General features: G+C 28.0%; 2 protein-coding genes across 3 annotated transcripts in view; one reads left to right on the top strand and one right to left on the bottom strand.

The window, feature by feature from the left end:
* The first annotated feature begins 34 nt into the window (after positions 1-34).
* Positions 35-3,173, top strand: LOC107447023 (protein yippee-like 5). Of its 2 annotated transcripts, none has more exons than XM_043038882.2 (3): positions 35-149; positions 720-889; positions 2,782-3,173. In XM_043038882.2, exons 1-3 carry the CDS (start codon positions 123-125, stop codon positions 2,969-2,971), a joined length of 387 nt encoding a protein of 128 aa, XP_042894816.1. In that variant the 5' UTR covers positions 35-122; the 3' UTR covers positions 2,972-3,173. The 2 variants fall into 2 exon arrangements, with proteins under 2 accessions (XP_042894816.1, XP_015917323.1); XM_016061837.4 differs by lacking the exon at positions 35-149 and adding an exon at positions 227-367.
* A 2,168-nt stretch (positions 3,174-5,341) lies between these two features.
* The window catches only part of LOC107447028 (DNA-directed RNA polymerases I, II, and III subunit Rpb8), a 49,653-nt gene continuing 35,923 nt past the window's right edge, over positions 5,342-19,071 (bottom strand). Inside the window, exon 4 of the mRNA XM_016061844.3 lies at positions 5,342-5,510. Within this exon, the coding sequence (XP_015917330.1) occupies positions 5,393-5,510 (118 nt within the window). The 3' untranslated portion in view covers positions 5,342-5,392. The remainder of the gene's footprint in view (positions 5,511-19,071) is intronic.

Below are 19,071 nucleotides of genomic sequence, written 5' to 3'. Positions count from 1 at the left end.
TTCCTTGAAATTCAAATTATGAGACATTAGAATCGTTAAAAAAATTCTCAATCAGGTTATTTATTCCCTTGAACTTTCAAATCACGTGTACGCTCTCCGCAAATAGCCTGGATCCAGTGGGAATGATCCTGCAAAAAGGTTTTCCCGAGGTTAGACATTTATTTGTGAAATTTGGCAACGTGCTCAGTATTTATATTTTCATTGTTTGGATTTCTTTTTTTTCGCAGACGAATTTTGCTTAGCTTGTTTTTTTGGTGAATTTATTACATTAAACTTAAACATTTGCTTAGCAAACACATAATTTTTGCCAATTTTTTTATGTTATGCCTTTAGGAATTATTTAATTTTTTTAAACGAGAGCTTTTTGGTAAGATTCAAACGATTCTCACTCATAATAATAAACATTTTTACTATAACAACTAAGGAGATAAAAACAAAGGATCAAATAACCTAGTTGAATACAATTTAATCTAAACATTTTCATAAAAGAAGTTAAAGATGATTATTAAAGTTATGAAATTATTAAAAATAATTAATTAAAATTTTTCACTTACAAAATTTATTATAAGTTTGCTAAATTTAAATGCTTTTTACTGTTACTCACATTTATTTTATTAATTTTGTTGTTGCTTTTCTATGTTGTTTTTTTTTTTAATTAATATAATAAGTTTTGCTTGACAAAATTTTAAAAATTTAGCCATTCTGTTATTTTGTTGTAGATTACAAGTATGGGAAAACTTTTCCTTAGACATATTGGTGGATCCAGATTGTTTTTATGTGCAAGCTGTGAAACTGTTCTCACAAATCGGAGTGAACTTATCAGTACAAGATTTACTGGTGCCACTGGTCGAGCATTTTTATTCAATCGAGTGGTGAACCTTGTTTATAGGTAACATTTTTTATAAATATTTGTGTCACATTTACTTCCCTTTTTACAATCTGCTCCTAATTATTTGAATTTTAAAACATTTCTTACATGACTAAGGTTTTTTTTAATTTTTAAGAAATAGTCAAAATAATTACATTAATTTATTCCTTATGTTGAAAAATTTAAAATTAATTCATAACAATAGTTATTTAGGCACATTTAATCTGACTTAATATATTTGAACATTGTAAAGAATCACATAAAATGAAAACATTTTTGTTCACGATTATCTTAATGTTGTGAAATAAAAGCAAAACATTTTAAGATTCTAACCTTGACCAAGGCGACTCTGCAATAATTGGCACATTTATTAAATTTTGAAGTAGTTAACAAGTCAATGTGTATGCGATACTGATTTTTGCTGGTTTTAAAATTTCTGAGCTATATGCAAAAAAATAAGTAAATAAATAAAAATTATTGTTAAATATTAAAATGAAAGTCATAATTTTATTTTACAGTTGGATGATTCAGTCAATATCTATTTTTAATTAGCTGTTGTGACTTACATTTCATGTCATTTAAAATACTGTTATTCACTAATTTTTGTTTTTCAAAAAAGATATTTTGAATGATCTAGACTGAATCAATGATTCACCTCTTGGGTAAAACTCAAGAAATGTTACTGATTATATAAGAGCAGTTTTTATGTTTTCTGGACAGAAGACAAAAATTATAAATTTTAAAATTATTTTTAGTATGTAAAATAAAAATAATAAAATGTTTGTTAGTATTCTTGAAAATGAAAAGTTTGTATAATTGCTCTTCGTGTGCCATATTAAACATATTTAATAATGAAATATATAATCTATTTCAATTTCTAAAACTTGCACTTAGAAGTGTTTAAATTAATAGTATACAAATATTAACTTGATTCATATATGTCTATTTAAATAGCTCGGTAATGTATCTAATCTATGTCAATTTTCACAAAAATTCCTCACCAATCTAAATCTTTGCTTTTAGAATTCACACTAACCACAGCGTATTTAATAAAGTTTTATTAGAAAATGTATCATTAAAATAAACTGTCTTGTTTCTAATGTGTAAGTGGGACATCATTTATGAACAACACCATATAAAGTTTTTAAATTTCTATATAAAAGTAAATTAAATTTTTTATAGAAAAATAAGCATAAAAAAATTTAAATTCTCCGGCACTATATTAATTTGTTTAAATTTTGACTCTTTTTTTATAAAATAATACTTATTGTTAAACAGTTATATTGAATGGCTGCTTGATCAGTTTCACCTTTTATGTATTAAATAAATCTGGGATCCATATACTTTTCCTGTGAATATGAAAATTATATACAGAGATCCACTGTTTAACGAGTTAAAAAATTACATAAAAACTTCTTCAGGCTTTTAGAGTGATTTGAGGAGGTGCATATCTAACCTTGCTGAGCCCATTCAAAAGAATTTTAAGATAATCTTAAAAAATTTTAAACTATATCATGATGTAAAAAATGAATTTTTCAGGTTATTTTAATAAGTTTTAAGAGTATAAAATACTTTTTAAGTTAAAAACAATGTTAAGAAAACGAAGAATAATTTTCTTAGATCTTTTAAGTGTTACCCTAAGCATTGTTTAATACCCATTTCTTCTCTTCTATGGTTATATCTATCGAATCATAAAACATAGAGGCTCTTTACTGATTCGTTACGAAAGTTCCATTTTTAGTACTTATATGCTATTTTTAAAATTCAAAATAAAATTATTAAAATATTAATTTTATTTATTTTTTGTTTTACTGTAAATTACTATTTTTCTCAAGATGTGCTTATTATGTTTGAGTGTAATAACTTAATGAAATTTATAATGAACAATAACTTATCGTGATTTTTATTATCAGTGAAGTACAAGATCGGGTTATGTTGACTGGTCGCCATATGGTACGAGATGTCTCCTGTAAATGTTGTGATACGAAATTAGGTTGGGTCTATGAATTTGCTACTGAAGAAAACCAACGCTACAAAGAGGGGCGTGTCATATTGGAAAGAGCGCTTGTTACTGAAAGCGATGGTATTGAAGAAAAAGTGTAAAGAAGTTTACTATTGTGTTCTAGTCTATCATGACTAAGTTTTTATGTGTACAAATATATAATGGTTTCATTCCTATTTATTGTTTTACTAATTTTTTTACACTCTTAGTATTATATTTTTTGTACTGTCATAATATTTTGTTTTGATGTTGTGTATTTTAAAAATAAAACTACAACTTTTGAATAAAAATATTTAACAATTATTTTTTATCCTAATATATTTTCATAAATAAAACCAATAATCATTAATCGTTTAAAAAAATCATTTTTTCAATTGTTATTTACTTACTAATTTAGAATTAATATTACTAAGTTTAATAAACTGACTAAGTTTCAATGAGTAAAACAATCAATGTTATTTCTAATTATATGCATCAGTTTCTACTATAAAAGTTTCATAAACAAGTGCCTTTATCTCTTTAATTTGGAAGGGCATTATGAACTATTTTCTTGTGTGATTTCCTTCAGATAGTATCTGTAAATAATAATAATTGCAATTAAACCAGTTTTTTTTTTAACATCTTTCAACTGTAAATGTGTGTATTAAAAAATTTCTATGGTAGTATCTTTTTTTATTTTTATGAAATTAGTATTTTGATAATAGATCCTCAATAGAAAATTATGATGCACTTTCAGACTATCACAACATTTTGCTCAACTTTTTTTACCCGTATTTCTTTCTTCCTTTCACTTAAATTATGTATTTAGTCCCTATTTTTCTTTCTGCTTAAGTTGTCTTATACTATTTTGTAAATATTTTATACACATATTTTAAAACTTAATGAAGATTTAAGTCTGATATGTTTAATATTTTTTAAAAGTAATTTTCAAGGGTTTACCCTAAAAACCAGTCCAGCTGCGAATTCTATTTTAATTTTGGTTTCTGTTATCCAAAAAAAAAAATCAATAAATTAAAAAATATTGATAATTTAAGAGTTTGAAATGCTGGTAAATTATTTATTTTCAAATTTATTAACCAATTCTTATATTGCTGGTAAACAATTTTCAAATAGTAAACTATTCAAAATTATTTTAAATTCAAAACTTCTAATGATTTTTCTTTATTTATAATTTATTTATATTTTTTAAATTTGTAAATTACTATTATTTTAGTTTTTATTCTTTTGTGGATAGTTAAAACTTCAGAAATTGCAAATTGATGAGCTAATTTTTCTTTTTTCTCTTAAAACTAGTTAGATCACTTAAAATTAAAATATTTTATATTTCTAAATGCTGAAAATCATTACGGCATATTGTTTCAGTAATCTTGAGATACTCTTTAGATCGGTATAATAATATTTTGAATATATATTTTAATTTATTAATGATGGCTTAATGGCTATGGAGTATAACCCAAAATCAATCTACCACTAAAAGCCGTTTTAATATTATATAAGCACCTAAAGAAGGAGTGGGTAGGGACTTTTTTTACAAGCCAAAATCAATAAAAATACGGTTATGTGAGTTTTAAAATGACCATAAACATAATGCACATTTTTGTGGTTTACACAGACTAACTGCATTATTATAATCATGCTGCTTGGTAGAACCTAGATTTCAAATCAGACAATGCAATCAGAAACAAGTGATATTCTGGTCAGAAATTATGTTATTACTTTCATTATACTAAACTAAAATCAGTGGCGTGACAGCCCATAGAGGGCCAAGGCCGACTGTGCCCATCTCAGTTTTCTTCACCTTGGGCTCTGGGGTGCAGATGTTCCAATCAGATGGTCAGCCGAACGCGGAACCCCCAGTGTTTAGTTCTCAAGCATGCTTGGTACTCATTTATCGACCCACTGAAGGTATGAAAGGCTGAATCAACCTTGCCCGAGGATCGAACCCAGGACCTGTGGCATAGGAGCACGAAGCACTACCACATTTTCATATACATTATCAAAATATCTTAACAAGATAAGAAAAAGTCTGTATTGTCAATTTATTTTCTTAGTGCATGTGCAATGGGTAGGTTTTAATGTCAGTAATTAAAACTAAAATTTTATACTTTTAAAAATTTTCTCAAGCACATAAACTTTAAATTAGAATACACTTTAATCATAGGACATGTTGCAAGTTTTCTCTCCAAAATATAGTTAGTAGAATTTTTTTTAATAATAATATAAGTCTGCATAATTTATTTAGTGAGTGAATTAAGAATTTCTTAGAGCAGCTGGAATATAAATGATGATAAGCTTTACATTAAGGGATTTGGAAGAGTAAAACTTTGAAACAGTGAAAACAAAATTATATTTTTTACAGAATTATATTTTCAAAACATTTAAAGTACAAAAGTGCTATATTTTTAAAGTATATAAATATATATATATCTATATCTCAAAAAGAATATTTTATATAAAAATCAAGAAAGTACTTATTTAAAAAATGAATGATGTTTATTTACAAAACGAATTACACAAAATGATCAGAAAGCTAGTTTCTTAAGGAGTAAATACACATGATTATCCACTTCAAATCCGTGTAAATTGTTCGGATCACCTTGCAATCGCATCAACAAGCCTCCAAAAGAAACATATGCGGCACTGTAAAATGAAAGAAAAGATAGAATATAAGAACATAAATAAAATAACAAAAAACATCTTCATTTGCTTCACTGATACTTCTTGTAATGTCAGAAATTTAAGATATTTACTTTAACTTTAAACATTAAAGTATTTTTAAAAATTCAACCTCAAGTACTTTATTGGTACACAGAAAGAAGAAAAAAAGGTGTTTGAAAGAAGTACTTTCGACTTTTGGGAACTTAACTTTTGACTTTATTTTTAAAAATTTAAATAGACGTAAAATTATACAGAATAAAATCAAGCGGGAGAAAACAAAGTACATTAAAGCCTACAGTACAATAAATTATAGTTCTTTTAAAAAAGATAGGCAAAACATGAAAAATGAGAGGAATTAAAACTCAAATTATTATCAATCATATGCATCAAAAGTAGCTTTGAAACTAAAGAAAAATCCGTTTGAAACTGCAGCTATACCCTTCTTTGTTCGCCTATTCATTTATAACTTTCTACTATCTTTTTAAAAGATTGGAGGAAGCAGTTTTGGTGCATATCATATATATGGTGCTGATTGAGTACAATCTGGTTGTAGCCTGATTCATGGATAATCATTCAAATCATAGAGTTTATATTCTCGTACTCAAAACATTGGTTTCCAACGTCTGGAGCCCCCAAGCTTAGTATGTTGCAGTCCACCGTCGGGTATGAAGCTGTGGTTTGAGGCAATAAGGATAGTGGTTGTTCCAGAATAGGCCAGACAACCAGCTAACCACACTGCCAGCAACCACTGCCGCAGCCCAACAGATATCTTCTCGTGGATGCGGCAATCGCACCTTACATTCCAGAAAATGCATTTACAGATTTCTTAAGACACTAATGTAAACGCACTTCTGGAACGGAGGTACGGCAGCTGACTTCATCTTCAAGTCTTTTCATTTGTCACCATCCATCCTTGTCATTCTGTTTTCGGATCCAGACATTATATTTAAGCTTGAGTTAGTACCACATAGTTAAATTATCGTTAGAAACAACTTATATTAAAAAGTAATTTTTTTTGTAACGAATCGATATGTAAATGGGCATAAATGAAAAATTAAACGTTAAAAAAATAAATAATTTCTGAACGAAAATAAATAATTTCGTTCAGAAATTATTTATTTTCGTTCAGAAAAATTTAAAAAATAAATAATTTCGAATTCGAAAAAAGATCTTCAAAAGAATAAAAAAGGGAACTATGTATGGTTAAAAAAAAATCTAAAACAAATAGATAAAAAAATAAACTTTTTTAAAAATTTTCTGAAACAAAAAGAGTTTATGTTTTAAATAAATTAATCATAACAGATTTCAGACCTATTTAAAATTGTAAATAAATAACGGGAATTAACATTTTATAATTCAGCAAATAAATGTTAAAAAGTAACCGTTTATGATGAGCTGAGTGGACGAAGGTTTTAAGTGGCGTTCCAATCAATTTGAGTAAATTAGCTTTTAGTTTACAATAAGCGTTGACAAAAAGATATGAAGATTATGCCTTGCCTTTATTTCTTTTAGCTGACAAAATCTATCAATTAACATAACTCATTTAAACGTGTTAGCGTTTGCTCTTTTGGCGTTTAAATTTTCTGTCAAAAGACAGACTTTTTAAGGTAAATCTGTTTGTTGCCAAATACCTTCTTCCATTCGGAAAACCCTAAGTATCTTCATCCACTGCAAAAGTCAAAGACTTGACAAAATAAATTAATATTATATTGGTTATATAAGACGTGACTTTGGTTATATAAGAGGAAAATAAATTGTTTTTTTTTATTTTTATGTCACTAAGGAGGTTTTTTTACTCAACTCTTTAAATATGACTTTGTGGTTTGTTAGATAGAACGACATATGATATTTCATATGTAAAAAATAAAAAAAAATGTCCATAAAAAAAAATACATTTTTAAGTTTGTAGGAAATCAACGTGACAATGATTTTTAATCAAATCATTAACACATACTAATTTAAGAGTTATAAGGTTTTGAACACAATGGTAAAAACCATGGTTTTTACCTTCCAATCCACAACTTTTCTTTCCTTAGTCCAAAACTATGATTAGACTTAATAGAACTTTCATTTAAACAATACAAAAAATACTAAGAAATTAACAATTAAAAAAATACAAAACTAATAACTTATTAATTTAACTATGATGAAATGTAAATCCATGTCTTTCAAATATAATTAATAAAAAATAATTAATGAAAATGGGTTGTTTTTATCCTTCTGACCCGAATCGTTCAGAACTAGATATTTCAGTATATTTTTATGTGAATAATGCAATACAGTTAAGAATAAGGGTAAAATTGTAACTTTTAATTGAGAGCTTTTCTTTGAAGTACTCGTATATTAAAAAAAATTAAATACAAATAATAAACTTGACGAAAAAAAAGTTTTGAATATTATTTGAGTTCATGCAATGAATCTTTGATATAATTATATATCTTGAAATCTATTATCTCCAAAAAGCATTCAATAGTAGGATTTCATTAGGTATAGAATAAAAATTAAATATCAGTAAAAAATCTAGTTCAATATTTATTTTTTATATGCAATAAATTCACAATGACCGATGTAGTTATAAATGCTTTAGCTATCGTAATTATAAGTTTTGGACACTTTTAACACATTCATGAACAATAAATCATACGTGTCCGTTTCAAAACTTGTACTGGGCATCTAAAATCACAACCCTGGATAAAATAATTCAGAGATAACAAACAAGAACATGAATTATACATAATTTTAATGTTTGATAAAACCACCCAAAGCTTTCGAAATTTAAAATTTTTGTTGTCCTTTCTAAAGCAAAAACACAATTCAATTCAATACACAACACAATTCAATTCACAAAAAAGGAATAGCATGGCGAAATATGTTACACATTAAAAATGCATGGGTGCATTGTATGAAAAAACTTTCTACAATGATTAATTCAAAATATTGCTTTTGTTATTAAGAGTGTTATAAGACTTAAGTTATAAAAGTTTGTTATTAAGAGTGCTTAAAAGTGTGTGAATCTAAAGCTTCAAATTTTTATGAAATAGCAAGAAAAATATTCCAATAAATCACTAATTCACTTCCTTTTTTTTCAGTTCCATTCTTTCATTGGCTATAAAAAGAGCCATAACAAACAGTCGTTTTAGTAATAGTTGAGAAACAATAAATGATTCTGAGGTTTTAAAATGGTAAATGTGTGCCAAAAGAACCACTATAAGCTTTAGAGCAAATTATAATTATTTTAAGCTTTTAGGTATGCATAAATTTTTGAAAACATGATTTTTTTTATTATTAATTTGTGTAAAGATTAAGAGAAGGTTTTTGTTAGTAAGATGTTCGTAAAATTAATCAATATACTATTACTTTAACATTTTTTAAAAAATTCATTGATATAACAAGTTGCACATCTGATTCTCAATTAAGTTGCAACTAATTTGAAAAAAGTTATTTTACTTGAACGAAGTTCAGATGAACTTTCTAAATTTGGTAATATGGAAATCTTAAAATTGAAATTTAGTATTTCGATGTGCAAAACAGAATCAAAACGGAACAATTCCGAATTGAATGAATAATCAAACAAATTATAACCCATACTCTTATAACAAGATAAAAAATAATCCTGACAAAAAAATAGCGATTGTAATTAAGTAAATATTAATACTCTAAGAACACGGTTAAAAATTAAATAAAAAATTATCAAAAGGAAAGAAAAAAAGAAATAACCGTAAGAAAAATCGTGTGTACAATTACATTATTATACATTTAAAAAAAAAAAGAGGGAACACTGAAGAGCATTCATCTTATGTTAAGACTTAAACGCTCAAAGATACAATATTAATGGTTCGAGGGGTTGGCCTTAAACGTACAATTAATATGCAAAGTTAATTAATTACTCTTAATCTACATACGATATTTGCAGTTACATTTACGTAATCAGACACAAAACTGCACTCCCCCTGAGTAGAATTTTTTTTATTTATTTATTTTGGACACTCAAATAATGGGTGTAGCCGCACTCTGCAAAATATGATCCCAGTAGTTAAGCCGAAATAAGTAAAACAGTATCTGAGCAACGAAATTTAAAAAAAAGCTGTATTTAAAAACTTACATTTCTCGAAAACTATTCGACCGATTAGGTTAAGACTTTGAATTTTGCTATTTAACATTCATATCATTGTTTAAAATGATATTACAATTTTTATACCACATATGATCATTATTATAATTCATAATTATAAAATCTAATTTTGCATGGAATTTTTGAACGTTGTGTTCTATAATTAGTAAAAAAATAAGAGATAAAAATAAATTCAATGAGAGACGCAAATGTTTGGAGAATAACCATATTTTGTCAGTGCAACCCAAACAGAAGTCGGGGGAAAAAATACCCACATAGGAAGAAAAAAAAAAAATACGACAGTAATAATTAAATTTGATAGACACAAAATTAAAAAGATTCTCCATTTCAATAACTATTTGATTGAAAACTGACCTAGAAAATGATATGAGTGACAATAGAAATAGCGGTAAAAAAAATATTACACCTGCTATTCTAATAACGTTTATTGTGCAGCATATGAATTTCACGAATACATGTTATAAATTTCATATGCTAAATAAAATTTCGTAGAATACAGACAAAATTACTAAAAACATAAAATGAGTTATAGGAAAAATATTTGATATCATTTTCATTATACAAATTTTGACGATTACAAACAGAAAACACGTACCTATAAATTCACTGGAATATATAAATTGATTTTGAGATCGATATTTACACGAACCACCATGCAAGAAGCTGAAAGCGAATTCTAAAAACGATAGGTTATCGGTAACTGATAATATTCTTTATATATTGTGAAATGAGCCAGCTCATTTAGAGAACCGCCCTCATTTCGTTGGATATGGGGAGTTTTATCATCTTTAGAAGTATTCAGTGCAAGAGGATAACAAAGAAGAACAATACAATGCATAATCTCTCTTTTAAATATTGAGAAGATAATGCATTGGGATTAAACTTAATGAAAATAACAGGAAAAAAAATGAAGATAAAATTAACTAGAACAAAAACGATTAGTAATTTTCTACAAAAAAACAAAAAAAAAAAAAAATTGTCCTTATACTAGTGAAAAATGTATAAGAATGGTACATCGGCATTAAGGTTCAGATTTCAAAAATGAAAAAATAATGATCATAGAAAATGTATGGAATTAATTTAAGCTGGAAAAAGGGGGAATAAACTAATTTAAATTAAGAGTGTTTTCAAGTTATTTTATTATCAAGTGTAGAAACTACGAAAGCAAAAAATTTTATGAAAGGCATAAACGTGTAGTGTATTATGAATTCACAGAATAAAGGAAATGGTAAAAGTTTAATAAACGAAAACTGATGCCAAAAAATAACGAGAGAAACATAAAGTAAATATTTTCAGATTTCAAGTGGCCAATTTTAATGTTTTAATCCATCATAACAGACAGAGAGGAAACATAGGAAGTTACGGGAAGTTTGATAATTTTTTTTTCCATATTTAAAAAGTTATTTAGCCAAGAAGCCCCAGAAAGCAGCATGGTATCAAAAAAAATCATAAATATTTTCTTAAAGACTCATGGAGAAATCATCCGTGATTTCGTTTTTATCTAGAAAAGTAATTTTTATATTTTTACATAGCTGCGCCAACACGAATAGGAAAAAATCCAGTAGATTTTACGAATTAATATAAATTTCATGATAATTGTGGCAAAATGTACTAAGCATTTTACACATCGGGAATTTTAGGATTTTATAGACATCAAAATCGAAAAAACTGCAATATTTTCTAGTTATGACTTCACATTAACCCCATGACATACGAAGACGTCTAGGAGGCGTCATTTGTTTCTTATGTCAAAACAATAATTGACGCGTCTCAGACGTCTTCAACACAGAGATGCCAACTTGCTCCGGACAGCAAATAAATATTTTAAAGTGGTAGTTTATCAATTGTGATTCTTAATTTAATAAATTCAATTTAGTAGATTTTTATCCACCACGATTTCTAAATAATTCGTAAGCTTACATAATTCACCACTCTATAGTAGTTATCTAATGCTATACCTTTCAAAAAGCAAGCAAAAATAGTCAATTATTTGCAAAATTTAATTTGTAGTTATTTACCGTTTTTTTTTATTATTATTATTATTTTGGCACATCCGGAGCAGTTGGCATCTCTGTCAACATTCCGTTGCGAGTTGTTGCTTACAGTGCAATCTGAGATCATTTCTATATCAAGAAATGGTATGTCAAGGCGCTGTCTTGAAATGTTCTGTATCATGTTTAATTATAATTTTGAATAGTAATAAGATTTATTAATTCATCAAAGATAGTCGATTGAATTTTATAAATGAGGCTTTCTTTATTATGCATTAGTGACACTTATTTAAATATTCAAGCAAACAATAATCTGCACAAAAATTCCATTTGAATAGGGATTTCTTTAAGGAAAACTCAATTTTAGGGAATTTTCTAAAATGTACAAAAATCAGGAAACATTTTATTAAACCAATAGACTAGGAGAAACTGACAAAATCCAGTAGTCTACTGGAAAATCCAGCAGAGTCGGTAGCAATGTATTTATATTTATTTATTTTTTGCCAATTCTTTTCTTCATAATGTCATTAACTTCCATCTGTCATTAACCTACATAAAAAAAATTTTTAATTTTTTTATTATTTAGATGAGTACAATAAAAGACAGTGTATATCTATTAGTACCTTCCAATTTTTTTTTTCTAATTTATTTATGAAATGGCCACGAAAAATTTAATTGGTTTGACCCATTGTACCAAATCAATGATTTTGTCAAATAATCCTTGTCAAAGAGAAAATCAAGAAAAGACGCAACATTAAAAATAAAAACTTCAGAAAATATTGAGACAGAAAAAAAGCAAATAATAGATTTGTCGTTAAGCAGTCGTTATTGTAAATAATTGCTACGAAGTAAATAGATTCAACAATTTTAATTCAGATTTTTTATGTTCCATCATGAAATAAATATTTGATACTTCATTAAAAAAAATTTGACAATTATAGATGTAATCTTTTTTTACATATACAATTATTGCTACGCATGTTTTAATAACTTTTTTCTCTTCTAATTCCTGTGAATCAAACTTCCCTCAAAGTGGGCCACACCAATACCACTATCCGCCAAGTAAGAGGTTTGATTTTGTTATTACACACTTATTACAAAATCTTTAATAAAAAGCATTGTTTATAATTTTAGAAAAAAATTATGCATTATATCAAACATGAAAAGCTATAAATTTAGAACAGAGAGGAACTAAAAAGCTATTAGCTACTGGAAAGAAAAAAAGAAAATTATAGCGAAACAATCATCAGCGTTGATAAACGGCAAATACTTAATAAATCAATATTAATTTGGCAATCAAAAACTATTCTTTGTATAGTAATAATATGATTTTCAAATAAATTTGATAATGAAGTTTAAGGGCATTAAAATTCTAAAGAGATAGACCGCCTATCAAATCAAAATGTTCTTCATGCAAAAGGAAGGAATATTTTGTGGAAAATAATATTTTACCATAGAATAATTTTGCATATCTTTACATAAATAAAAGGAATTAAAAGTATGAATTTAGACTTTAGAATTATATATCTTTCCTGTGTTCTTCTTCTTATTATTATTATAATTAAATACAGGTTTACACTCGTTTCAGGAGAAGTTTGCCCGAGCATCCAAACATTTCAGCACGCCACTGGGTTGTTCCTCAAAAAGGGGTTTTTCCCGTTTCAGTTAGCATCTAACAATTGCCCTCATATATCACTTTAAATTTGAGCATTCTCAAAGCCTTTTTCTAACAAGATAATTTCCTCAAATTTTTAACTGAGTTAACTAAATTTTTTAAGTATATCAAGAATGTGATAACCGTTACACATAGGATTTTTTATTGCATTCATATTTTTCAGTAAATAAATGTTTCAGTCAAAAATACAAAATAAATATTAGTATTGCATTTATTTATAGCACAATAACAGTAGCATTTTAAGGCAAAATTTAAATAAAAAAATTTTACCCCATGACAAATTTTAAACTAACTTCCTCTTAGTAAGCGGTAAAATGTAGTACGACCTCTCGCTTCGGATCTTGGCGAGATAGGTGATAAATTACAATACAATAAATTACTAGACAGATGCGGTATTGCTAACATTACATTTTTTCCTTTAAATCATAAGCATAAGAGACCAAATACAATTCGGAGTGCCGTGATGGCACAGGGGATAGAGCGTTAGCCTTTCAATGAGGTGAACTCGGTTCGAATCCCGGTGATGGCTGGTCGATACGAATCCCGCATCCGGCTCGCAGCGACAATAGTGCTGATGTAAAACATTCTCAGTGGTAAACGGATGATGGGCTAAAATCACCTTGCCGTTAGATTAACCGTGGAAGGTTTTTCTCTCCATGTAACGCAACTGCGGGTTAGTTCCATCAAAAAGTGCTCCACGAAGGCAAATTTCTCCCAATACTTGATCCAGGAGTTCCTTTGTCTTCTGAATTGGGATCAAAATTATCAATCTACCTAGTTGAAAATTAATAGCTGTAAACCCTAAATTGGTTCGGCTGTTCAACGATAATTATAATATAAAATACAATTCGGTGAGCCATGGCGGCTCAGAGGATAGAGCGCTCGCCTCCCGATGAGGTGAACCAAGTTCGTATCCCAGCGTTGACTGGTTGATACGAATTCTGCTCTTGGCTCGAACCGATCACAGTGCTGATGTACATTATTCTTAGTGGCTGGTGGATCATGGGTTAAGAGTCCCCTTGCCGTCGAACTAACCGTGGGTAAAAACTCAGTAGGACTAATAGCAATTTAAAATGATTTTATGTACAGAAAGTACATAGCTTGACTTATACGCATCTGACATATCTATATAGACAAATAAAGTATTGTTTTCTATGTGATTTTTTCACGCTGTATCGAACAAAACCAAACACGACTCATTAGAACTAAAAGATGACTCATGTTTCAGTTCATGACTCTAGGCATTTTTTGCTTACATTTATTACTTTTGTTTAATATACTAGTGTACACTTTTTACAATGCTATATCAGAGCTATCTAGACAAGTCGAGAATTGTTCCTTATGCATCTTTAATTGTGTATTTAAATTCGAGTCCATAGGATAAATAGTTTAGAAGAAAAGTGTAAAGAAATCTAGAACAAAAATAGTACTTTTTATACATAAAATCGCAGGAACTTTTATAAACGGTCGTCTTGTGCTTAAACTCATTCAATACGGTATAAGACATTACATAGGAAACAGTACTAAGGTTGCTTAGATAACAATTCTGATGAATAATTAGCTCATTGACTCGTGTTCTGTTTTATTTGATTCATTTGTCTAGATAGAAATGTCACCTGCTTAAACAGATATATGTCAAACATTGTACTTCATGTATAGTAAATTATTAAAAATGAGCTATTAGTCCTACTTCGTTTGGTACTTGGTCTTGTTTAAAGCGTGAAAAATACTTTCTTTGTATAGATCAGCGGATCCCAAAAAGTCTTTTTTTTAAACCAGTAATTATTTCAGAAACCTGTAACTATGTTAGCATTTAACCAATAATCTATTATTTACTTAATATTTCTGCTATTCATATGAAATCATTTAAGCAAAACACCAAAGGAAAAAATATTAAAAAAATTTAAAATAAAATTTTTTTCCAATTACAATATATTGAATAAATTGCGAAAAGGTTATGCATTTATAAAATACGTAATTTCATCAGTATTTCTCATCAAACTTTAAATTTCAAAATAAAAAGACCAAATTCGATTATGAAGAATTATTTTTCTCAGATAACCATACTCATTGTTTATACCAGTTCTTTTTCAAAAACTATAATTCAGTCTTTTTTTTTTTTTTTTTTCAATTTCTACTTATACATAAGCCAAAAACTGCTCTGACCTGCGAATTCAACTGCTTAATATGAAAATTTTTCGACTGTTATTGATAAAAGAATAAAAAAAATTTCATTCTGCCCATTGAATGTTTCCAAATTACTTAGGAATTTTTGTGTATGTATATATATATACATATATATATATAAAATAAACCTGCCAATAATCGTCTTTCTCGTTGACTATACACGGTTTAAAAGGGAGGAGACAGCAAAAATATAAAATTAAAAATTAAACAAAAATAGTTTTAAAAAAAATTTAAAAAAAAAAAACAGATGGTTGCTAATAACTTTTACGATATACTAATTCGTAAAGGCCAAGATTTACTACAATCATAATTGTACATCTCGAAGATAATGCCACGATTATCTTTGTAATAATTTTTGATGAGCTGAGTTCGAAACATTAAAATAACAACTGCAAACAATCAACAAATACGGTAACATGGTTTGGTACGTTTAAAAAAACACTCGGTTCATCGTATTTCATTTAATTGTTTTAAATAAACAGAGAAAAAAATAAAACTGAAAATACCAACTTTCCGTTTATAATTTGCCAAGATTCGGGAGTTCAATCACCTCGGCATAAAAAAGGATCCATAACAAACAAGAAAACTGACGAAAGAAATAAGAAAGATTTTAATTAACCATTGAACGCTTTTTAAATTTTTCTAAAAAAACATGAAAAAAAAGCGACATCTTTTTTCGTGGGACAGTTTGATGTTACACGACTTTTAGGCATGTTTTCAACAAAAGTTACAAGAATGACCTTACCTTAATCGTATACTCAAACCAGATCAATTGGTGATAGGTAGAAGTGCGAAAAAGAGCTCATAATAAATCCCATCACAATTTATACCACATATCGATTGTAAGCTCGCGAGCAAGAGAACAAAACAATAAGAGAGAGATTTTTAGTTGTGTAAGGTGGAATGAGGGAGAAGTAAAAAAGAAGAGACTGTGTCCCGGAAACAAAGACCTCCGCCGAAAGAACACCAGAATAGAAAGATAGTTGGCACAAGAAGAGACACAAACTATGCGCGACAGTAGGAATTGGAGATGAAAACAATCGGGCAACACACGCATCGGAAAATTTGTCGGAGACTACTTATTTTATTTATTTATTTATTAATTTATTTTTTAAAATTATTTTTTTTAATTTTTCCACCTCCGTAAACAACGATTTTCTTTTCAATGCATCCGCTCACATAATTCTTCGATTACAAGCTTCAGAAGCATAATTTCCAATAAGTCTGCATTACTTTTTCATAGCATTTCAGTACAGCAGATAGAAATTCGAATGAGAGCCTCAGTTTAAATCCAAAATTGGGAGGACGCGTCTTATAATGTGTGTCTTCAAGAATTCCCGTAAGAAGTAATTTTGATTTCATAAAGTTAACAACATAGGGTTATGTATGAAACTGTACATCAGGTATATAGCCTCCACGGTTTTGATGGCAAATACTTACTCTTTTGATGACATTTTAAACACAGAAATGAGAATGGATTTTGTTTATACATCACTAAATTCCCTTCTTTAAGATGTGGGGGGTTAAAGGCTTACCCAAGATTTCAAAAAAACAACAACAAAAAAATTCACGCTGTTAAACGCTGACAGCAAATTCAATCTTAAAATATAAATTTTTAAAATTTACCATACAAATATTTCCTGATAAGAGTCAAAACAGGAAAATATTTGATTCGGGAGTGATTCAATATTGCCTAACAATAAAATTCATTTTTCCATGTAACGCTCTTTTAAATATAGATGAACTGTGAGCTGTCCCAGTTTTTTTTTTTCTTTGCTGGTAAAATTTTTTTGAAATGCTAAGATCGAGGCTTTCAAATTTTTCTCCTTCTTAAATTTCCAGAGTAGTCAAACCCTTCAAATTAAGTCGAAACTAAAAAATGATACATTATAAACTCTTTTAAAAATGTGGAAAATATCATTCCTCACTGATGCTATGCTGCAAAGACATTTAATTTTAGAAAAAAAATTAATACAATATAATAATTTTATAAGAAATGAAACGTGGATAAAAAACGCATCGTAGGCTATCAATTATACTGATTAAAACAGACTAATCAATAATGAAATACTTCCCAAATGAACTTAAATCACAAACCACTATTTCACTTTAATTATACCTGTAAATCATAATTGTTAATCAATAACAGCAATAATTCAATGAGACAGAGATTTTGTTTCTGATCATTGTCCTTTAAAAAAAAAGGGTCCCCCCCCCTTGTCTTAAATGTTCTTCTTTTGCATAAAAAAATAAAAATAAATAAATGTGACAAATATACATATTTTGCTCAGAATGTATTAAGAACTAAAGCTTCACTAAGTATGTTTGAATTTAAAAAAAAAAAGAGAGAAAAGAGCATACAAAAAAATGCAAAATGGAATTATATATGACTATCTGTATAGGGCAAAATTAAGGATCGTCACTGGCCGACTAAGCTTAAATCGCGAAAAAAAAAATCTTCTTTTTTTTGCCTATCACCCAATGGCCACTGATTTTTTTTCTTCTTTTTTTTTGCCTAAAATTATTTTAATGTGCATTTTAGTACTTTTTTAATAAATATGAAATTATTTTGAAAATTTTATAGTGTTCTAAAATTACTTGATTTCGAGCTAGTTTCTTAATTTTTAATTTTTATTTTAGAAATATACCCTGTAATGTTTAGCATATTTTGAAAAAAGCTTAAAAAGAAATGCCCTACATTATTATTATTAGGATTTTTTAATTGTTTAAAACTTTAAATTTTTGAAAAAGTAAATGGAAACTGGCTATTTCGTCCCATACCTCTCTCTCTGGTTTCGCAAAAGTTATGATACAAAAATACGCTGCATTTTAATGTTTTCATTTTTAGGCTTTTTTTAAAGGTCAAATTAAGTTCTCAACTGAAATTCAGAAAATATAGGTAAATAAATTTTTTGAAATTTTTTTATAAAATAGTAATTGACACAGTTTTTTAATTAGGTTGCCTGGCAAACAAATTGGGACTTCTTCAAGGGCCACCCAAGAGCAAGAGAATCCACATAAAAATTTAATATACAATAAAATTAATTTGATAGGAAAGAATAAGACAGTAAGAAACTATTATAACAAAGCCTTTTTTTCAACTAAATTATATTTGTATCAAATATTTTATCAAGTACTTATATCAAGTACTTAATCCAGATACCCGAATAAATGATAAATCATGAGAAGAGCTAATTACAGCTATTTATGAAAGCACGATTGGTGCGCTAAAACGCCAAATGTACCTAAAACCATTGCTTAATAAACTACAGTAATGGATAATTAGTACTTAAAAATTTTTAACAATTAACTAAGTCTATAAAACCAGTCATTATACACCGAAGAGTCATTACATTATGCTAATTACCCTGCTAATAACATGTAGGACCACCTTCAGCCCTCAAAACTGCTAGCACCTGCCGTGGCATTGATTCCACAAGGTGCTGATAGGTAGTCTGAGGTATCTGGTACCAAGCGCTCACCAACTGGTCCTGCAATTCTCTCACATTGCGAGGGGGTAGCGTGGCAGCACGAATTTGGTTTTCCAAGTAGGACCAC

The sequence above is a fragment of the Parasteatoda tepidariorum genome, chromosome 1 (assembly GCF_043381705.1).
Source record: "Parasteatoda tepidariorum isolate YZ-2023 chromosome 1, CAS_Ptep_4.0, whole genome shotgun sequence".
NCBI classification, from domain to species: Eukaryota; Metazoa; Arthropoda; class Arachnida; order Araneae; family Theridiidae; genus Parasteatoda; species Parasteatoda tepidariorum.
Note: the sequence above shows the minus strand (reverse complement) of the source record. Positions and strands in the feature narration are given on the sequence as shown.

Excerpts from the sequence above, each read along its gene's own strand:
- LOC107447023 (XM_043038882.2), top strand. The coding sequence starts at position 123 with ATGATCCTGCAAAAAGGTTTTCCCGAG. Across the intron at positions 150-719 it reads TGCAAAAAGGTTTTCCCGAG|ATTACAAGTATGGGAAAACT; the intron begins GTTAGACATTTA and ends ATTTTGTTGTAG. Across the intron at positions 890-2,781 it reads GTGGTGAACCTTGTTTATAG|TGAAGTACAAGATCGGGTTA; the intron begins GTAACATTTTTT and ends TTTTATTATCAG.